Consider the following 26,181-nt stretch of genomic DNA (forward strand, 5'->3'; position numbering starts at 1 on the left):
CTCACGGGCCCAGCCGCTCCGCGACTTGTGGGATCCTCCCAGACCAGGGCCCGAATCCGTGTCCTCTGCATTAGCAGGCAGACTCTCAACCACTGCGCCACCAGGGAAGTCCCCCTTTCATGATTTTAATTAGACTTTTTCAGCCTCGGTACTATTGATATTTGGGGCAAGAAAATTGCTGTGGGAGACTGTTCTGTGCGTTGTAGAATGTTGAGCAGCACCCCTGGCCTCTACCCACTGAATGCTGATAGTGTGACAACCAAAAATGTCTCTAGACACTGCCAAATGTTCCTTGGGGACAAAACAGCTCTGATAGAGAATCAGAGTTCTAATGTCTATAGGATCTTTAGTGATCTTTCATTCCATGTACTGGTAATTTGTCTCTTTATTTTTTGATTAATTTTGTTAAGAGGTAGGGTGTACAAAAGCAGGCTCTGCCCCAGATTTGGCCCATGGATCATTTTGCTGACCTGAACTTAGATCACTAACTCTGCTTTTCACATAAAGGAATGAAAATGCTATAAATTTTTCTTCTAAGAATATTTTATCTGTATCCCATAAATTTTAAAATACTACGCTGTGTTGATGGATATCAGCCAATTAATGGCTGTAAACAATTAGTATTGTTTATCTATGGAGATAACATATGGGCATTCCTGAGCATTGTTCCAACAAAATGGCTTACAAATGGATTTTTGGTTCTGTGAGAGACAAGGGACAATATTAACAATCTAAGAAAATTTAGTCACATAAATATACTGTCCCAGCTAGTTGATAAATTGATACAAATTCTTATAATCTGGCAATATTCTTTTTGCTCTTCTAGCTAGGAAGAGCCAGTCTGCAACATCGAAGAATGTTTACCAGGATGAGAAAATTACAGTGATTTTACAGCACCTTATCAAGTACTGATTTGGTGCCACCTGCTGGGAGGCAGAAACGGGTTTCCAGCATCCTCAAAGGGTGAGAATGATGACCTTAGAAGCTGTAAAACTTTGCCTATCGCATAAAATGAAACATAATATAGGTACCTTTGGGCCTGTAAGAAATCAATAATTCTAGAATAAATTAACTGCATATAAAAATATGATCTATGTATAAAAATGGGAGTGTATTCTTTTCCATCCAAGAGAAATCAGATGGCATATTTGCATTTACCATGAAATGATATACAGTAAAGTTCCTTAAAATGGTGAGCTCCTCAGGTACTGATTGTGTATTTCTGTAAAGGTAATTCATCACTTGACTGGGGCTAGTGGAGGAGCTTAAGATCTGAAGAATCACTGCTAAATGAAGATTAGTAAAAAAATAAAGCTAAATCTAATGATAACATTGATTGTCATAGGCAGAATAGTAGCCCCTCAAAGACATCCATGCCCTAATTCTCAGTGCCCAGAGGATGAAGCCTTGCACCCAGAGACCAGAACCAAGAGCCACAGAGGATTATTCCTAGGCCTTGAAACTTAATGGAGACTGCCAGATTGGATTTGAAATAGTATGGGCTTGGGACTCCTTTTTTCCTTCCACTCTCTCCCTTTCTGAATGGGAATGGTTATAACTGCTCTCCTGTGTCTCCTCCTCCACCATTGTATTCTGAGAGCAGAGAACTCGTTTCCTAGTCTCACGGGTCTACAATGGAAAGGGATATCTGCCCCAGCATGGATTATACTCACCTATACCTAATTTAGACTTAGATGATACTTGGGACTTTTGAGATTTAGATGAGATGCCCTCACGGGTTGAAAATTTGAGGGACTTAGAGAGGGGGTGAATAGATTTTGCATGTGAACAGACCTGAATCTTTGGGAGCCAGAGGGCAGACTGGGGCAGGCAGAACGGCCCCTCCCAAAGGTGTCCTCACCCTAATCATCAGAATCTGTGAATAAATTACCTTATGAGGAAAAAGGGACTTTGCAGATGTGGTTAAGGCTAAGAACCTTGAGATGGAGAGATGAGCCGGGTGGGCCTAATTTAATCACCCACATCCTTAAAATTCTTTGACCAATGTTACTGGCTTTGAAGATGGAAGAAAGGGGCCACAAGCCAAGGAATGTAAGTGGCCTCTAGAATTGGGAAAAAGCAAAGCAACAGATTCTCTCCTAGAGCCTCTGGAAAGGAAGCAGTCAGCTGACATCTTGATTTTACCCCAGTGAGACATGTGTGGGACTTCAGACCTGCATAACTTTAAGATAATATATTTGTAATCTTTTAAACCACTAAGTTTATGGTAATTTTTTTACAACAGTAATAGAAAATGAATCTGGTAATAACAGCTAACAGTTACTATGTTCTAGCACTCAGCACTACATCTATCTCAGATGATAACTCTCTTAAGAAAGGAAGATAAAGCACCCTGAAATCATATTACATAATTTGGCCTTGGTTACCTCTCTGACCTCATCTCCTATTGCTCTCCCTCTTGCTTCTATCAATCACCCATTCACTCTAGTCTCCTTACTATCTTTTAAGCATGCCAAGCAAGCTGTCCCCTCTTTTTAGTATGTGCTTTCCTTAGATATCCACAACTCACTCCTCACTTTCTTCAGGTCTCTGCTCAAACGTCATCTTCTCAGTGAGGCCTTCTTCTTTGTCCACCCTCTATAAAATATATGCTCATCCTTACCTGGCACTCCCTAACCCCTAAACCCTAGTTTATTATTCTAAATAGCACTTTTAATCATTTGATATGTATTTACTTGTTTACTCGGTTTTTTCTTGCCCCCTAAATGTAAGCTCTATGTGGCCAGGGGCTTTAGCTGTATTGACGACAGTTGTATCTCCAGAACCTAATATAGTGCCTGGCACATAGTAGTCACTCAATAAATATTTGTAGGAATAAAGGAACATTTTCAAAAATATTGACAGATTACAAGAATTCATTTATGCTAAAATTCTAATGCAGAATACACAGCATGGAGCAGGGCAGATACATGTTAACATTACTTTGGTTGGCGAATGGACCTCAGTGTACAGATTCAATATCATGCCTTGAAGAATGAGATCATTTCTCAAATGACTTCCTACAGTTCTTAAACATGGTACACCATTTCTCAAGGTCAGATTTTAAGAAAACTAGTATATAAATGAATTTTGCATTTTCCTATTAATAAGCATAACCAATACATTTTTGAAAGATAATTGCTAGCTACATTTTTCCCAACTTTTTAATCTTGTAAAATTTCAAACCTATAGAAAATCGGAAGTAAGAACCACAATTAACATAGTGCCATATTTTCTCTCTGCATACACACTTTTTGTTTTTTGGCCTAGACTATGTGAAAGCAGTTTGCAGATATCATGACCTCATTCCTAAATACTTCAGCATGCATCTCCTAAGAACAAAAGCCGTTTTCTAATAATCACAATATTATTATGCCTGAGAAATCTAAGTTAACAACATATCTATTATGCTTCCATGTTCAAATTTCCCCAACTGTCCACAAAATGTCCTATATAACTTTTTAAAAATCCATATTCCTATCCAAATCATGGTTGCCCATTAATGGAGATCAGTCCTTCTGTCTTTTGTTGTTTGTCTTTCATGATATTGACATTATCGAAAAGTCCAAACAAATCACATTCTTAACTGAGTGTTTCCTCACAGATTCAGGCTAAACGTTTTGGCAAGAATGCTACATCAGTGTACTTCCAATAATTTGTGTTTTCCTCAGTATTGATGCTAGAAAGTTTTTCCTTGAAGCAACTATTAACTTTTTGCAAAGTACTAATGTTCCAAGGAACATGCTTTAGAGAACACTTGGATAAGGAAAAAAAAAGTGAAATGCACTAAAATGTTTAAGAGTTTGAAGTTAAAAAGAAGGTTAAGGATTGTAAATCATTTTTAAATTACAAACTTCATTTCCTTAGGTAATGCAAACTCAGCTTTCATCAAGTTTAACACATACCAAAAAAAACCGCACAAAATATTGTACAGGTGAGCAGCCCCAAGCTTAAAGAAAGGAAGTAACTTCTCCCAAATTCTATCCTTATCCTATTTACTGTGTTCAGGAGCTGAGATCTAAAACCAGGTCTGAGTGCTTACGTGTTCTTTCCACCAGACCCCCTGCTTCACTTAGCCTGTTCTACTTTCTGTAATTGACTATTCTTGGGTCTACAATTACTGTGGGATATAAGTGGTGGGTGGTCTTTTAGTCTAAATAATAATAATAAAGATGCTAAGGAAGACTAATTCATTTTTTATTGTTCCATACTCAGTAAGAACCAACTCATGTCAAGTAACTGAGGAATGCCTAACCCCTCCCAAATGCATGCAATTATGCAAATCATATGTGGGGACTGGGGGCTCGGCTCCAGACACTAATTATACTATAGACCCTATTTATGACTATTTCTTTTCGCCGTAATTTGATCCTTTGCTATTGCCTTATGATGCTGTCTTTATTACACTACAGCAAACATTTGGGAGACATCAGTTTTTCCTAAAAGTCCTGGAACTCAAACTCAGGTTTTTCTACTTTTACAGGATTCAACAGCTTTTCAAAAAAATGAGTTACCATTCTTAGCCGCAGTGAGGTAGCAAATATTAAGCATGTTCGTTTTCACCTCCATTTAAGGCGAGAGCCTCTCCCCCTCTGACGACTTTCCAAGGGCGGTGAGCGTGAGTCCTTGCTTTTGGTACAACTTACGAAATATTAATTAATACAAATGGGTAACTTTTAAGAGAAAAAACTGCGAGTCCTTCCGCCGTTAAAAACCACGCCATGCTTTAAAAGCTTGAGTTGTACAGAACGTTGAGCATTTACTCCCACAGGTTGGAAATTGCTTTGCGGAGTTTGAGTTCCCTTAATTTCACCAGGCTGTCAAACGTCCCCATGTCCCGCCCTTCACCCCATACTTCTTAGCTTCCAGGGAGAGTTAGGAACAGGTCTTCGTCTCTGGACCGCCGCAGGATGCGGGGGCCGGGCTGGACTCGGGCTTCATCTCCAGGGCTTCGCGAAGCGCCAAGCCCGGGAGAGGATGGACATTACCCTCGACCTTCGGAGGCGATCTGGAGCTACAGGAGAGCAAAAGCTACCCGTGAACACCGTCAAGCGCCCTCCCCCGCTGCACTTCCTTGACGGCTGCCCGGAGCCCCGCGGACCTCCTTACGCTTCGCGGGCTCGCAGGCCTTCAAGGCTCACTGGCCTTCCGCCCCATAACTCGCGGCCAAGTCCGCCGGGACCCAGGCCACACCCCACGCCGCCGCCCGGTCCCCGGCCGCTCCTCTTGCCCCACGCGCCGGCAGTGGGCACTGCGCCTGCGCGCCCGAGCGCGGGGCGGGGCGAACCGGCCCGGCGGAAGGGGCGTGGTGGGGCGGGGCTGTACTTCCGTGGTCGCGGGTGGGTGAGTAGGGGTTGGGGGTTGCGCGCGGCGTCCGGAGTCCGGCGGGGTTCCCGCCTCGGGCCGCCGGGGAGCCCACGTCGGCGTCGGGGGCGCCCCCCTGGAGGATTTGGGGAGGGGGAAGGAAGAAGAGACTATTATTGAGTTGGATGATGTCGGGGGTGCGGGAAGTGTGTGGACAAGCAGGCGTCGGCAAAATGGGTTCAGAGGTTGGTTTTCTCCTTAGAAAGGAAATTCTCTTTAAACAGCGTTTTAAAATTTTCATCATTTTGGACAGGCTTGTGAGTTTACCGTTGTGCCACAGTAAGGCAGTTTTGGTAAGGTGGCTGGTCCCTTGCCGCTGCCAAACCTGGCGAATGGTTAACCAGAGGATGGGTCGGAAAAAGGCACAATAGTCCAGGTTAGCTACTACCAAAGAGGGAAATTAAAACTCATCTTTTATGGAATAAAATCTAGGATATAAAAATAGGGTTCAAACTGAAAGTCACAAACAGCATCTAGGTTCTGTCAAATACTGTGCCGGGCGCGGACTAGGTCTCTTCCAGCAGACATACTGTATTCAGATAATTTGTTTTTATCATTAGAAAATGAAAGACAATCTAAGCCAGAATGGCCTGAAAAAATTTAATTATCTTGAGAGTTGTGCCTTAATACATATACTTTGGGAAACAAACACTACTGTAGCTTTTCCAAGTTGGTAGAAAACCAAAAGTTTCCCGAAAGGCTGTGCAGATTGCTAATCATTTTGGGGTCTACAATGTCCAGAATGTTCTTTATGTAGTAAAAACTTCATATTGTTTTGTGTGCAAGGTAATAAGAACCAGACAGTTCAGTTCTTTTAAGGGCTGTATTCTATTAGGAGAGACAAAAGAAACGTGAAAAGTTATATAATGGTAAGAAATGTAAGTTACAGTTGGAGATATTTGAAGATATCGAAAATCCTTTATTTGGCATGGAAAGTGCTGGTGAATGCTTGAAACGAGTACCCCTCAGCTGATTGTTGCCATGTGGGAATGTGGGTCCCTCATACACAGATATGATTTTCTCCGACACAGGCCAAAAATCTATCTCTTCGTGCTTTTTCTTGATTTTTAATATTATTGGCAACCCATGCAGTTATGCACTCACACACCCTCTGGGGGCCAGGAACAGGCAGTTTGTGACATCTGCAGATTATCACCTGAGTACTCAGAAATAATTGCAGTCAAATGAGGAAGAAATTCCTGGAAACTGTGATGGGAAGGGATTTAAGAAAACTGGGGTTTAAGCTAGGTTGAAACGGAGAGGTGTCGTGGAGGTGAAGGATGTCACGAGTGAGTAAAATCTCAGTGGGGAACGTGAACAGCAGGTTTGGAAGATAATGCGTAAACTCTCCTTAGGAGAGGTCTGAGAAGGCAAGTGCAGTAAATGGAGGAAAACTGGTTTGGGAGACCCTTCAGTGCCAGACTGGACTTTATCCTCCGGCACTGGTTCTCAGAGTTGAGCTTACATCAGAATCACCTGGCAGGCTTGTGAGACGGCGGCAGGCTTGACCTCCACCTTCAGAGTTCCTGATTCTGAAGGTCTGGGGTGGGGCTTGAGAATTTCCCCTTCTTACCAGTTCTCAGTTGATGGAGAGGCTACTGATCTTGGGAGCACACTTTAAGAACTACTGTCCTAGGGTGTGGGAAACTATTGGAGGAATTTGAGGTGGATTAGTAAGGAGATCACATTCATGGTTCAGTATGAGTCTTGCTGTGACGTCCAAGATGGAGGTCTGGGGAAGAGAGAAAGAAGGTTCCTTAGAGTTGATTAACACCTGTCAATACCAGGCCCTCTCATGCATGCAATTTCATTTCATACTCACTTTGGCCCTGATGTGTAAGTCTTAATATTTTCATATGGAGAATAGTAGAGACTGCCCAGATCCCATAGCTAGTCTCAGAGCCCCTTAAGACTAGTTCAGATTTGAACTAGGGTAGTAGCAGTGGAAATGAATCAGAACATTGACTGGTGATGGAATTTAGAAAAATCAAGACTTCCCCAGAAGATTGAAACCTAAAAGTAGAAATTGGGAAATAGGAGTCTTAACAGAGAGTGATAAAAGGTAAAGTGGACAGAGAACTTTAGAATATTCCCTGCATGAATTCAGTATGTGTTCTGTATTACTCTGCTATAACAGCGACCTATTTAAAAGTTGCTTGTTTAAAAAGTCATTCTGTTCTACCAAAATTTCCTGAAATTATTTGAAAAGGAGAAAGTAAAGCCTCCTGTGGGGGGTGATGGGAGATGGTAACCAGATTAATGGCATCTGACAGCTTATCTTCACATCAAAAGTGATTAGCATTGAGGAATAGAAACACATGGCGTAACACTGCTTCGCCTGTATGAACTGTGCTGTGCCGCAGACACTGACCTAATGTATTGATTTTGGAAATCCTGGATGCTTTTTCTTGCCAGAGTAGTTATTGAAATGGAGAATAATCATTGGATCAATTTCAAGACAAATATTCCAAGTCAGACTGGCTGCTGCCGAGCAAATTTTTAATGAAGGAAAACATCCATATACTGAAATCGGACTTTAAGAAGGAAATCCTAAAAATATATTTATACTGTGAAATCTAGAAAAATGTAAGTTTTCGAACACTGGTCAACTGAGTAATCAGCATAATGGAGTTATTGACCCATACAAAACTATAGCATACATTCATTCATCTATTCTGTGAGCCATAAACTTATGCTGTGGATCCAACGATAACTCAGTCTAGGCAAGACTGACATCTTAAAAAATGGTCACACAACGATGTGATTAGCACTGTAATAGAGGGATGTGACCAGTACATGATGACAGGAGATAGAAATGATGACTGAAGGGGTATAGAAAAGGAGGCCAGGGAACTGTCTATAGAGGAGGAGACTCTTGAGTTGGTCTTGACAGCTGAGGAGGAATTTGTGAGATGATTAAGGCATTCCAATCCGAAGGAACATCATGGACAATGCCCAAGATGTATAAAAGAGTGTGGGTTTTTCTGGAACCTTTGTGCAGATCAGAATAGTTACAGCAATATGGTAAAAGTGGAGGAGGGGGATGAGTTAAGTTGGAGAAGTGGATAAGAGCACGCATAAAGAGTATGAAAGATTTATGTGATGACTGTCTTGGCTGGATTGTAAACTTCATGATGTTGGGAGCCATGTTGGACCTGTACACGAGTGTATTCCAAGGCCTTAGCAGAGTGCCTAGCATATGGTAGATTCTCAATAAATAGTTGCTGAATGAATGAACAGGTAAATCACAGAAAAAAATTTTTTTAACAGATAAGATAGAGGGAACTTTTAAAGTGTTTTAAGCAGTGGATTAATATCGTCAGATTTACATTTTATGAGGATAAGTGGTAGTATGGAAGATGGTTAATAATGACCATAGAAATGGCTATAGTAGTTTGTGCCTATTGGTAGATTGCAATCTGCATTTTAAGAAAAAAATAGAAAAGAGTATTAGAGGATATCACATGTAATAGGGTTAAATAATGTTTTATGAAACTTTTAGTTATATATATGCCTGTGTGTTGACTGATGTAAGTGTATTTCTTCCTATGGACTTTGATCAGAGTTTGAAAGTCGTTATAGTAATGCGGGCATGATGGTGGAGAGAATGGAATGGATATAAAAGATATTTTGGAGGGAAACAAATGTGGAAAACTAGCACCTTAAGATGCTGCTGTCCATATGAACCCTCTTGCAGGGAAGGGGATGCACTTACCCAACCTATTTCAGTATTTTTGCTTACTTGATGTTTTTCATTATATATTAATAAGTTGACATTCTGGTTTCTTAGGAATGGCGGTGCTTTGAGGTATCTTACTGTGTGTTGTAAAGGCTGCAAAATTTCTCTTATTTTGGTAGTGCTCAGTGTAAAATTGTAGGTTGAAGCCATACTCTTAAGAGTCGTGAAAATTCATTGAAACAGTTTGATTTGATTATTGGCTAAGTTATTAGATTTCTTTCCATAAGAAAGCAGGAAAAGCTGCTTAGTTACACGAGCAGGTGGGAAGTCCTTCTCCCTACCTGCATGACTTTGCCACTCTAGTAGACTTAGTCTGTTCTGCCTGTGACATGTAAATAAGGGCAGAAAGGTGTTCATACAAGGCAGAGTTATATTGGCTTTTAAAAAATTTACGAACTCCTTTAAAATCTGGTTGATGTGGTTAAAGTGAGTTTAAGTATGTTGTGTACTTCGTTGTCAGGTGTGAATTATTCTGTGGAGCAAGAAAACATTGAAAAGTTTTAGAAATTTGGTCTGTTGTGTCACCTAATACATTATTGGGATCTCCTGCTGATGAGGTTTGCACAGAAAATGTAAACTAATTTTTCATCTTGGCCTAAGGGGGGAAAAAAGAGAGAGAAAGAAAAAGAAACAAAATGAAGATAAACAGCCTGCCATAATCATTCCATACTCAAATGTGGAGGGTTATTTGGTGTTCCCTTAATGTGGCATGACACCACTCCTCTTTTTATACGAGAATCTAGAGTTGACACCAAGATCTGGAATTAATAAAAGGGCATATTTTAAATCTAATCCGTTCTTTGCTCCACTTTGGGAGGGGCAGAGTTACTAATATCTTTTTCCCTCTTAGCCAAAGGAGCTCTCCTTTATTCTAAAACAATTTATTAAGACAAAATGCCACAGAGAGTCAAAAGACCTGGATATGAGTCCCGGCCCTGCCACTGGTTATGACTGTAGTCACCTAACTCACTCTTGGTTTCCCCTTATTAAGTGAGAATAGTAATAACTATGCAACTGTCCTCATGGAATTGTCTGGGAGAATAAAGTGAAATAAAGTATTTCAAAGTGGTTCATAAACTCTTGAGTGACGAGCAAGTGGGAAATGAAATAAGTTCAGATTAGCGTTTTTCTGAACAATTGCCATGTGCCAGGTTCCATGGCGAGCTTTGGGGACCCTAATGTGGACAAGAGGGTCTTGAATCTGGCTTCTCTTCTCCGTCCCTTAATGCCTTGCCTTGGTCCAGGTCCCCATCATCTCTTTTGGGTCTTTGCTAGGCTGGGCTGTATGTTACCAGGATCTGGTCACTCTTGACTTCTTGCCGCTGCTCCTAGTGTTATTTCCTAAGAACCAAAGTTGATTAGGTCACTGCCCTCCCTGAAGATCTCTGTTGTTTCTCCTCTACCGAGACAAAATCTACTTCCTTGGCCTCAATTTACATCCTGATCGGGCTTCATTTTTTATCACTAGTTCCATATATATATATGCCAGGTTTCTGCTTCACTGAATTACTCAGTCTTCTGTGATATGGCAGGGAAGAGACCAAGTCCCAGCTCGGCCTCTGTACAAGTATGTCCTCAGCCTAGAAGGCCTGCCTCATCCTTCTTCAGCTTTGCTTAACCTTTCAGACCCAGCCCTGACATAGAGTCCTCCATGAGTTGAACCCTCTCCTCCCACAGGAGAGTTAGTTTCTGTAACCTTGTCTGTTCCCACAGCACATTGTTCTTTCTTTGCACACGGTGTTTATTATTCTGTGAGCTGTTGAAGTGCTGGAATTACGTCATTTAGGGTAAGATAAGGAGGCTGTCCACCTAAGGAGGTGTAGTGGATTGAATGGTGGCCTCCAAAAAGATATGTCCACGTCCTAATCCCTGGAACTTGAGAATGTGACTTTATTTGGAAAAAGGGTCTTTGCAGATGTAATTAAGTTAAGCATCCTGAGGTGAGATCATCTTGGATTATCTGAATGGTCCCAATTCAACAACAGATGTCTGCACAGAGGAGAGACACAAAGAGTAGGCCGTGTGAAGACGGAGGCAGAGATTGGAGTGTTGCAGCCGTGAGCTGAGGAGCCCCTGGAGGGAAGAGTCCCCTTCTAGGACCTTTGGAGAGAGTGACATCCTGCTAACACATTGATTTCTGACTTCCAGCCTCCAGAACCATGAGAGGATAAATTTCTGTTGTTTTAATCCACCAAGTTTGTGGTAATTTGTTGCAGCAGCCTTAGAATACTAATACAGAAGTTTATAGTACAGTAACTGGAACATAATAAAATATCACTGTCACCACCCTCAAAGACATTATTATCGCTCTTATTTTTGTAACCAACCTAGCCTGGGACCTGGAAGGTAGTACCTGCTCAGAAAATAGCCTTGCCTGTGCGCTTTCTAGTCTGGTGGCAGTGGTGGTGCTATGGATGAGAAAGAAGTGTGTTTAGAGGTGGTATCGAAAGAGAGCTTCCAGAATAGAGCACCGCTTAATTTTTTGTTGTTGTTTTAAATGTCTTTTTGTGTGTTTATGTGAAGGGTGGTAGTGGATGTTTTTAAATTGTTTTTTAGAAACATTTTTACACATTTTAAAATTATCCTTTTAGAAGACTAATAGTAAAATGAGCAGTTATATTTCTAACAATAAAAAAATCTTAAAATGTTTCTTCTTTTTCCTAATAAAACATTATTTAGCTAAAATTAATTTTGTGCTGGCCTTGGAACACAATTTAGAGAGGGACTTGGGAGCCACAAGGTAATTTATTTCATGTGCTACAAGGTACTTGAAAACCAAAAATTTCAAATAATCATAAATGCAGACTTGGTAGGTGTTATGTATCGTTTGTAAATTTTAGTTTGCCACTGGCAGCTAGGTCTATGACCTAATTTCTACTAAAGTTTTATAAATTGGTGTCATAGTAATAAAAGCTAATGTTTATTGAGGTCTTACTATGTGCTAGGCACTGTTCCCAGCCTTTTATATGAATTAACTCATTTTGTTCTAGCTTTCCTAGTCTCTTCTCTGTTCTCTTAACTCAAGAGGAAGCTGAGGCAGAGTGGTTAAGTAACTTGCCCAAGGACATCATAGCTTAAGTGGCAGAGATGCAGAGTGGCCCTGGCTCATACCCTCCACACTCTCCTGACTCTCAGTGGACCCTGTCAGCCTTCATTGTCTAATACAGGCTGAAGCGGAGAGTATCAGTACATCTAAGTGAAGGGTCCTCATCCAATTGCATAGTGGCTCAAACTTTAGTGTGCTTACCCACGGAGATTCTGATTCCTGGGGCTGGGGATAAGCGTTTTTAATAAGCACCAAGGTGGTTCTGACCGTACCTTGAGATGCCCTGGATCAGGTTGCAGACCGTCCTCACAGTTCATTCCACACGAAGGCTTGTGGTGGTGGTTTGTGTGCTTATGTTAGGCCATTTGTTGTGTATATCTGTGTGCCAGGTGAGTCTATTGAATACATACATGGATCTAAACTTTTGCCTGAATGCCTGCCTTACTAATCACCTTTCTTTCATGGAGATGAATAAAAGGCCAGCATCAGAGGGACTTTTTTTTAACCTTTTGAATGAGCTTCCGAATAGGGTATATTCGATCTGAGGACATTGTTATGATGGATGTAAGGTTTGTAGACGGAAGAAAATAATCATGACGTAGAATTTCTACTCTGTTGGGTTTTGTTTTTTTTTTTTGGTATGTTTGTTTTTTGTTTAAAAAAGAAAATTTTAATGTGCACTGGACTTCACAGCAGAGCAGTAGTTTCATGATTTGGGTTACTCTGAATATTAACTGTGGACAAGGAGGGAGTCTTTGCTCTTAAGTTTGGGAAGAAACTTTCATGCCTCTGTACAACCAAAACCCCTGATTATGTATGTGTGTTTTAGAATCTAGGGAGAACACTAAGCTTGCAGTTTTACTACTTCAGTATCTTAGTTGCGTGTTGAACTGGCAAAATATGTTTTTCTTTCTCTTAGGGAGTCACGAATCGCACTGAACCAAAAAACGTCCAGCATTTTCTTCAGTTACAGGCAAAATGAATATTCCCATGCTGCTCCAACATCCTCACCGGGACTTCCTTAAAGTCCTTTTAAGAACACTTTTCCGACGTTACCACTTCATCGTACCCTCAAGTACTCACCTCAGGTCAGGAATCCCATGTGCTCAGCCAGTCAGTGCTCTCGGACTCCATCATGCAAAGTGGATGCTGCCGCCGTCAAATGGTTTAACGAGAACATTATGTCTACAAACAACCTTAAAGGAACAAACAGAAGGACTTTCTGATAAAGAACAAAAGCTTGTGGCTGAGCTTTATACTGGTTTAATCCAAGGGCAAAGGGCCTGCTTGGCAGAGGCCATAACTCTTATAGAATCAACTCACAACAGGAAGAAAGAGTTAGCCCAGGTGCTTCTTCAGAAAGTGTTGGTCCACCACAGAGAACAAGAAAAATTAAAAGGAAAACCACTAGCATTTCGAGTGGGTCAGTCTTTGTTTTTTTTGGGTTTTTTGTTTTGTTTTTTGTCTGTCCAGTAAATATTTTTCTAAATTCTCTCTTCTTTTAAAATAAGTCTAAATAGCTTATGATCTAATGGGGATTTTTTTGTACTTGCAGAATTTTGGAATGAATTTTGAATGCCTTTTCTTTGTAAATATTAGTCTTGTTATGTGGTGGGAAATGCAGTGGCCATTTGAACGAAGGCTCTGTATTTTAAGAGAATAAGGTGAGATTTCTCTTTTGGCAGGGATCTCGCTGTGGCTCCCAGAACAGAAACGTGCGCAGGAAGAACTGTTCACCAGTTTACTCCTTTCTCTCAGCAGAACTTCTGCTTAATAGTCTAAAGTGACTTCCCTGCTGTTGTGGTTATATCAACCATAATTATCCTTATCACATTTCAGAATTCTACTTCTTAGGTGTTTCGTTGGTTTTTTCTCTAAGCAAGTCTCACTTCTTTCAGATACTTTTTTTTTAAAATCAATTTATTTATTTATTTAGTTTTGGCTGCGTTGGGTCTTCGTTGCTGCGTGCGGGCTTCCTCTAGTTGTGGCGAGCGGGGGCTACTTTTCGTTGTGGTGCACGGGCTTCTCATCACGGTGGCTTCTCTTGTTGTGGAGCACGGGCTGTAGGCACGTGGGCTTCAGTAGTTGTGGCACGCAGGCTCAGTAGTTGTGGCACATGGGCTTAGTTGCTCCACGGCATGTGGGATCTTCCCGGACCAGGGCACGAACCCGTGTCCCTTGCATTGGCAGGTGGATTCTTAACCACTGCACCGCCAGGGAGGTCCCTCAGATACTTGTTTATTAGAGTTTCTGGAAATGGCTTGGCTCTAAGCACAGCCAGCTTAACACCAAAATGCATTTTAAAGGAGACACCGTGTTCATTTGCTGTCTACAAATATTAGGTGTTCACTTCTTGAACAATTGACCTGTTTCTGTAATTGCAAATAAGCTTGTTATATTTTCGAAGCTGTGCATTATAGAACAACCTAGATGTGTTTGACCAGAAGGAATTAAGCAAGTTTTGGGTGGAACGAACGCTTTTCGTGATGGCAAACTAGGTGATTCCAACCAACCCTCCCACTATAAACAACTTAAAATGGTAGACAAAGTGCAGAAATTGTGTGAGGAATGAGTAAATAGACTTAAAAGTGGATTAGCATTACTTACGTCTCAGTTTATTTGCAATATGGGGCCTAAAACCTCCTAGATTTTAGGGTAATGGGACCTAATGCTTTAAAGATAATTTCAAAAAGAGCTCACCAACTGCTGTGTGTACGAGTCCGCATTTTCCCCACCCCTTATTCTTCTGCCCTCACTGCGGGGACTCTCTTTTTGAGAGTACTGCGCTGGGTGTTAATACTCTTTATGTATTGTGGACAAAATAGCAAATTCCCAAAGAGAAATTCCAGTTAGGACAAAGTGTTTACTTATTAGGCTGTAGAGAATCTTTGAAGAGAAAATGTCCAGAAATACCTAGAGTTAACCAGCAACTCATACATAACTAGCAACTCATAAATTTGCAGCACTATTCTGGTTCTTCCATCTGGACGTGATGAGGCCAGATAAACCTGAGTCTTTGTTGCAGTTGTTTTATCACCATGGTAAATAAAAGCAACAAATGTTTATTCAGCACCCGTTAAGACAGAGACCTGCCCTGAAAACTGTGGTATGGGGCCAAGTATACCATACATACTTTTGAACGTAGTTACAATTAAGTGCTTATGTTTTATAGATTTTACTGAACATATAGTTATATATCTCTTGATGCCATGTGCTATTCTAAACATATTGCAAAATTAACTCATCTACTCCTCACAATAACCTGAAGAAATAGGTGCTCTTATATCCATTTTATGGCAGAATATACTCAGGTACAGAATGATTAAGTGACTTGCCCAAGATTACACAGCTCATAAGAGGTAGAGCTAGAAACAGAACTGGCCGACTGGCTCCAGAGTTTGTGTTCTTGCCTGCCACTGTCTGCTAACTCTCCAAGTAGGGGAATTTTCTGCCTTTCTTAAGATAAAAAAAAGTTTATTTTTCAGGATTCAGTTTATATTATTTTCTTTGAGTTATGAGTGAGATGAAAAAATTGTATTCCATAAGTAGAAAACTATTTTCTCAATCACTGGGAATTTCTGGAATAATGAGTTGTTTTTCCAGTGGGAACATAGCATGGACAGAATCGGGGTGGGTGGAATAATTACTGATCATGATGAGAGGTGGGCAGTTGTTGGAGAAAGTCAGCACATTAACAACATAGGCAATGAAGTCTGCCCCAAAAGCTCTACGTTATACTAAAAAGGCAAATCACATTTTGTAATTTTTAAAAGTGAATCTGGTGAACATATGGAACTCTGACTTCTCTCCCTCCTGTATCCCTATTACTCAGGGACAAGATAAATAGGTAGATTTTCGTTTACCGCTTTAGGAAATGTTAAACTACATTAACGATGGTTTTAATAAATTAGGAGAAGTAGAAGGTAGTGTAGTATTTCAATAGAACTCATCATGGTGCTGATTTCATTTATTTCATTAAATTGCAAAGTCTGTCTCCACCATAGGATTGTCTGGGCCTCCTGGTGCTGGGAAATCAACCTTTATAGAATATTTTGGAAAAATGCTTACTGAGAGAGGGCACAAATTATCTGTGCTGGCTGTGGACCCTTCTTCTTGTACTAGTGGTGGTGAGTATTGCTGCTGCTTCGTAAATTGCAGAGCAGGGGCTCGTGGAGTGGACCCGGCTCTCCGTTACAGTTTAGGGGGAATCTGCACAGACGGGTGTCTTCTAACCTTTCGCTGAGTTTGGTCTCAGTGAAGGAAGGGAGGTGGTGGGTGTGAGGTGGAGGCTGAGGGAGGTGTTTGGGGCATCGGGTTCTCCAGGGGAGGTTAGCTTACAGGTAACCTAGGAGTAGCCTGCGTACGTAGAGAACTAGGAGAACAGGCGCCAGAAGTTGCAGATGATCAAAAGCCAATTTCACCCCTTTGTCTATCACACCTGAGGCTCAGCCCCTTTTCCTTTTACTGTTTTTCCTGGCTCCATCAGCCCCTACTCAGTTCAGAAAATGGCTTCTTACTCATTAATTTCCTCATATTATTGTAACGTCTCAAGCTTAAAATAAATCTTCCTGCTCTATTTAACTTGTCACCTGTTTATATTACGTGTTCAGTTAAACAGAAAGCTCTTAGAGGGACCATGTGATATGCTCTGTTCCTGGCAGCACACAGTGCTCAGAAATTACTTACTGCCCTGAGGTCGTGCAGTCACTCAAAGTTTAATTTGCAGCTCATCAGAGATAAAATGAATAAGCTAAGTTCCCCAAAGGATCATTTAAGGGAAACATAAATCATACTATATAAATACTCAGGAAAGCTTTTTCTTCCCTTACCCCTCTTTATGATTGAAGCATCTCACATGACAGTTATTCATTTAACAGGTATTTCAGCGCCTATTGTAGGCGAGGCCCTGTACAAAAAAGGTACTGTGTTGTTTAATGTTGAATAAGATGCAGTTCTCTCGGACTTATGGAGCTTTATATCTCATGAGGGGAACAGACAGGTGCACACAGGCCATTACAATGTAATGTGTGTTGCGAAGGGGGAAATACAGAGTGCTTTGTGGAAGGGTTTGGTTTCTATCCTGTGGGTTTAATGCTAAAAAATAAATACGATATATTTCAGGGACTTTAGGTCAATAGAGAGGTGGACAACAATTCCTATTACCATCCATTGAGAAATTTAGCTGAGAACATTCACAGTTTTTGATTCACTATAATGAAAGGGTTAACCGTAAAGTAAAATTTATACTCGCAAAGTTCAAGATTAAATCCATGTCAGTGTATTAGCTTTTTTTATAGTCTAAGAACTTTGTGAAAGGTAAGCACTTGAACAAAGAATTTATTTATAGTGACCTTCATTTTCACACAGGTGCAAAGATTTTCCCCCCACCGTCATAATACTCTAGAATACTTGCAATAGCAAAAGAAAACAATAGTTTGAGATAAGAGTAGCGGAAATGGTGACATAAGATAACCTGATTAAAGTTACATAGCTATGTGGTTCCTAACCTTTCTCAAACCAAAAATGAAGGTCCTTTTCTCAGGTAAAAATACAAAGACTTTGAAAGAAAAAACTATGCAAGGATAAACAGGACACTGTAAGTATTCAATTTTACCTTTTCATTGTAACAGTAGATACATGTGAAAATAACATTCCATTGAAGTTTGAGAAGCCTGTAGTCAATCCTTGCTGTGCTTTGGACTCACAGGCCCCCTGCGGTGGGAGCTTGGAGACCTCCCTAAGGCTCTGCAGTCACCAGTTTTAGATTCACTGGCAAAGACAATTATATGGGAGAGTAATTTCATAAGTGTTTAGTTCGGTGTGTTGGGATCTATAGGATAATAATTTAAAGTGTAGCTTTGGCAGATTGTTGACTTACACAGAGATGATTTCACCCAGAAAATTACTTTAGAACAAAGTTTTATGTACAGTAAATAAGGTAGTTGAGCTCTGTGGTAGGTGTATGCTGGGGCATTAGAACCTATGAGAAGTCGAAACTGGAATCATCAGGGAAAAGATCATATCTTTAAGGGACTCCTCAATGTTTAGCAGCAGCTTTGGAAAAGTTAGCTCTTGAGCAGAAATTAAAATTCAGGTTAGAACAGCACTACACCTTCAAATGTTACTACGTGGCTAAAGGAAAGAAGGTAAAGGTAATTTCACTAATTCCAGGGCTTTCAGTCTTCTAGAATTTGCAGGTACTGATGTTTGCCAAAATACCGCAGTACACACGGAAACAGCAACGGTTCTATTCCACAAGCATTACGTTAATTGCCTACTGTGAACAAGCATTCAGTGCACAAAATATGTAAGACATGGTCCTATAGACAATCAACTCAGTTAAAGCAGAGTTTCTCAACCTTGGCACTAATGACATTCTTTGTTGTGGGCAGCTGTCCTGCACATGGAAGGATGCTTAACAGTATCCTTGATCTCTACATATGAGATGCCAGGAACACCCTTCCCTCCAGTTGTGACAAGTACAAATATCTCTACACATTGCTAAGTATCCTCTGGGGGAGAAAATCACTCCCAGCTGAGAACGATAAACACAGCAACGTTAAGAGGACAGTAAAGAAACCACCCCAACTGGAATGGCAGGTTGATTTGGGGATTAGTGAAGCTGAAATCGGACAGGTAAGGTAGGCTAGCATTCTGAGGGCCTCCAATGCAAGACTGAAGAATCTAGATTTGAACCTCTAGTCAGTGGGAGCCATTATAGGTTTTGAGGGGCTTAAAACGTTAAATAGATGAATTTGGCATCATTACATACATGGTGTTGGACAAAAGCTTAATAATATGAAATACAATTTGCGGTTTGGGGAGAAATGTCCTAAAGCACTTCCCCTAGGAATTGGCTGATTGATAATTGGCCCTTATAGGTGTTCCATGATTATAAAATGTAACTGTGTGTTTTAGGATCACTCTTAGGTGATAAAACCCGAATGACTGAGTTATCAAGAGATATGAATGCGTACATCAGGCCATCTCCTACTAGAGGTACTTTGGGAGGTGTGACAAGGACCACAAATGAAGCTATTCTGTTGTGCGAAGGAGCCGGATATGACATAATTCTTATTGAAACCGTGGGTGAGTGTGATTTTCTATTCTATAACAATAAAATACTATTAAAATGAATGCTGTATAAAGATGAATGACGGCTAATTTCATTTTGTTCATTCAGCAGATGCTTACTAAAGAGGTAATTAAATATAAGCTATCTCAGACTCTGTAGGAGATATGAGTATATAGGCTATAATCCTTACCCTTAAAGAAAAGAAAGGTGAGCCCTGTATCTGGATAACTGTTATACAGGGCGGTATGTTCTCAGTGCTGGAGGAGAGCTGTCAGCATTAGGCTGACCTATGGAAACACTACTTTAACATAACACCCATTTTATTTAAGCAGAGTCATATGTCTGCAGTATTCACTAAGAAGATTAGTGTAGTTGGGCACCTCATGTTTTATTTCACCTTTATATCCCTAGCACATGGTTACGCACAACGAAAATACTGAAAAGGAAACCCCAAGAACTTCACTCCCGTGGAGAGACAATTTGTTATATTACTGTGTGATCAATGTTTGTGACACAACCTGACTCAGATTTGGGGGATCAGGGAAGACTTCAGGGAGGAGGTGACAGTTGAACTCAGTTTTTTTTTTTTTTTTTTTTAATTTTATTTTTGCTGCCTTGGGTCTTCATTGCTGCACGCGGGCTTTCTCTAGTTGCGGCGAGCGGGGGCTACTCTTCGTTGCGGTGAGCAGGCTTCTCATCGCGGTGGCTTCTCTTGTTGAGGAGCACGGTCTCTAGGTGCGCAGGCTTCAGTAGTTGTGGCACACGGGCTTAGTTGCTCCGCAGCATGTGGGATGTTCCCGGACCAGGGCTCAAACCTGTGTCCCCTGCATTGGCAGTCGGATTCTTAACCACTGTGCCACCAGGGAAGCCCCTGAACTCAGTTTTGAAGGGAGGGTTGGAGTTAAGTAAAGTATGGGCTAAAGGGCCTTGACCGAAACACACAGGAGTGAGCGAATGTGGCCCAGTCAGGGCACTGCATTTTGCGCAGGATCCTTAGAGCATGGGGCATGAAGGCAGGGAGTGAAGACATGGGCTGGAGTCCAGGAGTCCATCGTCTCAGGGCAGGTGGAGGAAAAGTTGCCTGAGTAGTGGTAGGAGAATCAAGGGGGAAGAGGACCATAAAATCACACATATTAACTGAAAGTTGTGTTTGGCTGCATATTTCAGAGACTCAAACTATCTCTGACTCAAACAAGGAAGAGGGTGGGTTTTGTTTGTGTATTTGTTTTTTTTGTAAATAAAAGAAGCCTGGAGGCAGGCAGGCCCACAGGGCTGGGTGGTTCTACAGCGCCCCAGGGAGGGGGGGCGGTTCTCCCTGCTCTCCATTCTTAGCACTTCGTTTCCAGCCTCAAGGTTGCCCATGGATACAAGACGGCTGATGAAGCTCTAACTCACCTCCCTGTTCCAGGTAGAAGGAAGGAAGAAGGGGGAATAAGGAAGGGGGAAGGGGTCGGAAGCGATATACCTCCTGGCTGGCTTTGCCCTCTTGAAGGAACTCTCCTGGAAATGCCATCCAGTGACTTTTGCTTTCACACATTAACATCTCTGGCTGACGGGGGGTCTGGTGCATGTGGTCTTTCACCTGGGACACTAATGGCCCTAGCGACCCTGGGGGAAGGAAATAGGGAAGAATGCACATTGCGTGGGCGACCAGAAGTCTCTGCCCCACCAAGGAAGGAGAGAGTTGGAGAGGAGGTGGAGTGGAGTGGGGGATGTGGGAGTCAGATTTACGCAGATTGAGGTTAATGTGACGTAGTCGCGTGAGGACAGTGGGTATAAATTGCCTTTTCCCAGACGTTTAGCTATCAAGAGAAAGAGAGAAACGCGGTGATGATGGCACGAGGTTGTAGCTATCAAGAGAAAGAGAGAAACGCGGTGATGACGGCAGGAGGTTGGGTGTTTTTGTCTTCTTATTTTCTGGTTGTGTTTTGTTTTCAGATGAGAAAGACTTGAGCCCAACTCATGGGATGTTTGAGGGACGGGAGCCTGTAGACAAGGGGAGGTTGGAGATAAAGCAGAACCAGAGCCCAGGGGAGGTGGGAAGGAAGGAGAGGCCAGTCTTCAGCCGATGCTTCTGACCCTGGGCCTGGCGAGGAGGTAGCCGGGAGGAGTGTGTGTTGTTTCTGCTTCTCTGTGGGGTGGCGGGGGGAGGCTGAGGGCATCCTTGCCTCTGTTTGGCTGTGAAGCAGGTGCCGCGGTCATCAGTCATCGTCATGTGGGGAGATGATGGGACGGTGAGCGTCTGTAGTAGCCACTGTGGGAAACAGGAAGGAAGCTGCCCAAGGGCGTTCAGGGGCATCGCTTTTCCTGTACCAAGAGGAAGATGTAGCCGATGTTGGAGCCCATGACCCTCTGGTGGCGCCTGTCCACACAGCTGAGGGATTTCTCCAGGACACTTAATGCAGGAGAGACACGGACATAGGACTGATCCATGGGTGGGCTTTGCAGGGTGATAGAAGGATGAGAAGGCAAGGAAGCTGCCAGACTGGTCTAAGGTTAGAATCAGGCGCTCAAGCTGCTCACCCGCGAAAGGGAAGCCGAGAAAGAGCAGCGAGAGTGAGGAGAGAGCGCAGGTCTTCACGTTCTCCATGTGGTCAGAGACTGAGTTGGTGGGAACGAGGGCGGGAGAGAGGTGGGGAGGGTCACAGCTTTGCCGTCGGGTGAGGCAGTGGCATTTAACACATTGTTCAGAGGTGGAGGTTAAAGTGGGATCAGGTCGAGCGTGTGATGGTGAGTATGAGCAGATGAACTGGAGTGGAAGTGGTGGTCAGGGGAGTCGAGAAGGTCAGACTCCTGTGAATGTTTTGTATACACTCGTGATTTAAAATTTCAGGTGTGGGGCAGTCGGAGTTTGCCGTTGCTGACATGGTTGACATGTTTGTTTTACTACTGCCACCAGCAGGAGGAGATGAATTGCAGGTAATTATTTTGACTTTTTCACCCCCCAAAACACAAAGTGTACATCTCTGAAAGTACAAATTCCCAATGTTGTGGGTTTTTTGTAAATTAAGTTGATATTAGTGTAGGGAAAGAAACATCATTCATATTGGCTAAAATACCCAGGTCAAAGGCAAACTCTCTATTTTTTTTCCCCAACTTATAGTAGTAGAACTTATGACCTTGAGCTAATGACACAACTTAGTCTTTCCACCTGTAACATGGGGGATAGCTCCAGCCAAGAGACCACTGTTACATGGGTGTTTGTGCTACAGCTGGTTGAAAAGGTCCTCATGAGATATTCCTTTGCTTTTAACTGGGATGCCACTGTCGTAGTTTATATATTGTAGAAAGGGTTCTTCCTTTCCTCCTGCAGTGCAGTCTGGCATTAACTCCCTGGAGTTAGCACAGCCTTCACAGGGTGAGGGCACCATCCTCCCAAGACTGCTTTCACTCCGGACACAGCAGCAGGCCTGGGGGTTCCCAAGCCACCCATGCCTCTGACTGGCTGCAAACATGGGGGTTCCCACTTACCCCTCAGGTTCGGTAATTCACTAGTATGACTCACAGAACTCAGGAAAGCACTGCAGTACCAGTTAGAGTTTTATTATGAAGGATGCAAATCAGGACCAGCCAAATGAAGAGACACAGAGAGAGAGGTCTGGAAGGGTCCCAAACTCGAAACTTCTGTGTCCTCAGGACACATTTCCCTCTTGGCACATGCATGTGCATCACCAGCCAAGGAGCTCTCCTGAGCTTCAGTGTCTGTGGTTTTTGTTGGGGTTTTATTATGTAGGCGTGACTGACCGAATCCCTGTCCACATGATTGAGCTCAGTCTCCAGCCCCCGCCCTCCCCAGAGGAGGTCAGGCTGCTAGCGCATGGCTCAAAGGCCCAACCCTCTAATCAGGTGGTTGGTTCTTCTGGTGTGGTCAGCCCCCATTCTGAGTGATCTTGCGTAAACCCAGGTATGGTCCCAGGCACCCATGGCGAATAACAAAGTCATTGCTATCACTCAGGAAACTCCGAGGATTTAGCAGTTACCTCCCAGGAACCTTGGACAAAGACCAGACAAATTCTGTTTTTTTAAAAAATTTTTATGTATTTATTTATTTATTTATTTATTTATTTTATTTTTGGCTGCGTTGGGTCTTTGTTGCTGGGCATGGGCTTTCTCTAGTTGCAGCGAGCGGGGGCTACTCTTCCTTGCTGTGCGCAGGCTTCTCATTGCAGTGGCTTCTCTTGTTGTGGAGCACGGGATATAGAGCGCGCGGGCTTCAGTAGATGCGGCGTGTGGGCTCAGTAGTTGCGGTACTCGGGCTCTAGAGTGCAGGCTCAGTAGTTGTGGTGCATGGGCTTAGTTGTTCCGCGGCATGTGGGAGCTTCCCGGACCAGGGCTTGAACCTGTGTCCCCTGCATTAGCAGGAGGATTCTTAACCACTGCGCCACCAGGGAAGTCCCCAAATTCTATATTATACAGCACCTCCCCTTCAGTTGAAAAATTCTGAAAAACTAGTGACATCAGACTCTGGATGCTGCAGTTTAGAAACATTAACTCTTAGAACTTAACCATTGAAAGTTACGTTTTGAAATATTTGAAAAGGAATTTTAATCTTAGATAGCAAAATCTTCATTTTCCAAATAAGGTTTGGCCTTAGGATTTTTCTAGTGTTTTCACGCAACATAATTTAAATCAAGAGATTGAGGTGTTTTTAGCCATCAGGTTATTTTTTCCTCAAATGCAAATCAAAAAAAAATGCTACATACATTTAAGGAAAACTTCAAAGACTCTGTTTCTGGAAATGAACATGTTAGTGACGTGGGTGTTTTCCTTTTCAAGCACCTGAATGATGGATGGTTTTGCATCCTGCAGGGTTAGCTCCCGAGAAGTGGAATCCATCATGAGGCAGTGTGAACTCTCTCCTGCCACTCAATCATATTGTGTCTGGATGATATATTTACTCTAATTCTGAATGTATTTCAGCGTGTTAGTCTCCAAATTTGAAAGAGATATTACACATGACTTCCATGATCCCAAGAGTCAGTGCTTTTGAGTAATTTCTGTCAATAATTGTGATTCCTAGGACCCACGGCTTGGGAGGGTGCAGAGAAAAAGTTGGAGTGTATGAGTTTCAAAACCTTAGCAGTAACTGGTGTCCCATTTTTGATGGCATGAAATGTTTCAGATAAATCACTTTCTTTTCTTTTTCTCACGAGGGTATTAAAAGAGGTATAATTGAGATGGCCGATCTGGTCGCTATAACCAAATCTGATGGAGACTTGGTCGTGCCAGCTCGAAGGATACAAGCAGAGTATGTGAGCGCGCTGAAATTACTCCGCAGGCGTTCAGGAGTCTGGAGACCAAAGGTCAGCTTGCATTCTGTTCTGCAGTTTTCACCCTGAGTAGACTGTGCCCGTTAGAAGAGAGGATGTGAGTCCCAAGCTAGACATATAATCAGTCTTTGCTTGTAGGTGAGATTATAATTTTAAAAATTATGACAAAGCCACCGAGTGTGTAGTTATGATTTTAAGTATAATCCTTCAACCACTAGATGCCAAAAACTAGATGTGAGGCGATAAATTAGATTGCTTAATGCTGGCTCGAGCCATTTGGATGTGATGACAAATCCATTCTGCAAGGAACCATCCTGAAGATTATGGCGCAATTAACCACTTGATTATCTAGGTTAGAGTTTGAGTAGGAGAGAACAGGCTTTTGATGTGGTAACTTTCCTTCCCATTATGCTTGTCAGGTGATGTTTTCCATAAGGAAAAAAAAACCCCGTAGTAAGTGATGCAGTAATACCGATGCGGACACTTTATCTGTAGCAGGGCCCTGTGTTATTAAAGAGTAACCTGTAATCGCTATAACGAGAACAACGATGACACGTCTTGCTGTCGGCTCCCGGCACGTTGTCTGTGCTGCGTCTGGAGCTGTCTTGTCCATGCAGATACCCGTGCTCGTAGCACCTGCTGAACCAGGCAGTTTGACGGAGGGAACGGGGCTATTCTCTCAGCTTGGTTTCATTTTCTGGCTCTCAGGCCTCAGGGAAACCTACGTAGCGTTGCCCTTCTCATCCGAGTGACCATTTCCCAGTTCATCCCTTTGGTCTCTGAAGACCATTCGAGCAATCCCCAGTCAAAATAAACCTCTGAGCTAAAAAATATGACCTTGAATCCGTGTCTTATTTCTGCTTCGCACTTAGTAACCTTAGTAAGTTACCTTAGCATATTTCTCAGTATGTCTACTTTGACACGATGATAAAATGTCTCATTTTTGTCGCCTCCCTATTGCCATGCCATAGACTGTAAGACTTAATTGGCAAATGCCAGAGTCCCCATGACAATGTTTTCTATCGTTTTAAGTAATATAGTTCTGGTTCTTCCCTTTTCAACAGGTAATTCGTATTTCTGCCAGAAGTGGAGAGGGGATCACTGAAATGTGGGACACAATGAAAGAATTCCAGGATGTGATGCTTGCCAGTGGGGAGCTGACTGCCAAGCGACAGAAGCAGCAGAGAGTTTGGATGTGGAACCTCATTCAGGAAAATGTGGTAGAACATTTCAGGACCCACCCCACAGTCCGGAAACGGATTCCTCTCCTGGAAGAAAGCGTTCTCAGTGGGGCCCTGTCCCCAGGCCTAGCGGCAGACCTGTTGTTGAAAGCTTTTAAAAGCAGAGACTAATGAAGTGCATCCTATCCAATAACTTTATATATCTTTTCATATACATAAAGTTATTGGGTAGGATGCACTTCATTTTAATAAAGTATTTTAATATTAAAAGTCACTCGCGTGCTTATATTTTCAGTAGTTCTCTTGTGGTGCCCTCGGCCTCCTTATCTGTGAACTGCGCTTGGAAAGTGGAAGAGCGTTAGATACGGATGGCAGAGGTCAGGCAGTCGGCAGCATTTGTAAGGTAACTGCTGTACGTTACTAAGCTCCATTGCTTTCTGTTCTTATACGTGGTGGACTGTAGGATGGTGTCTTCTCGTCAGTCACGAGCAGAGAAAGCTGAGGAG

The 26,181-nt window shown here is 42.4% G+C and overlaps 1 protein-coding gene across 5 annotated transcripts; it reads left to right on the forward strand.

The window, feature by feature from the left end:
- Positions 1–5,324: 5,324 nt before the first annotated feature.
- MMAA (metabolism of cobalamin associated A) lies at positions 5,325–25,880 on the forward strand. 5 transcript variants are annotated; one of them, XM_059922569.1, is made up of 7 exons: positions 5,325–5,343; positions 13,069–13,572; positions 16,154–16,276; positions 19,068–19,238; positions 22,058–22,143; positions 24,378–24,527; positions 25,559–25,880. In XM_059922569.1, exons 2-7 carry the CDS (start codon positions 13,128–13,130, stop codon positions 25,844–25,846), a joined length of 1,263 nt encoding a protein of 420 aa, XP_059778552.1. In that variant the 5' UTR covers positions 5,325–5,343; positions 13,069–13,127; the 3' UTR covers positions 25,847–25,880. The 5 variants fall into 5 exon arrangements, with proteins under 5 accessions (XP_059778552.1, XP_059778549.1, XP_059778551.1 ...); XM_059922566.1 differs by lacking the exon at positions 5,325–5,343 and adding an exon at positions 5,375–5,549; XM_059922568.1 differs by lacking the exon at positions 5,325–5,343 and adding an exon at positions 5,721–5,740.
- Positions 25,881–26,181: the final 301 nt, after the last annotated feature.

This window comes from Balaenoptera ricei, chromosome 5 (genome assembly GCF_028023285.1).
Source record: "Balaenoptera ricei isolate mBalRic1 chromosome 5, mBalRic1.hap2, whole genome shotgun sequence".
NCBI classification, from domain to species: domain Eukaryota; kingdom Metazoa; phylum Chordata; class Mammalia; order Artiodactyla; family Balaenopteridae; genus Balaenoptera; species Balaenoptera ricei.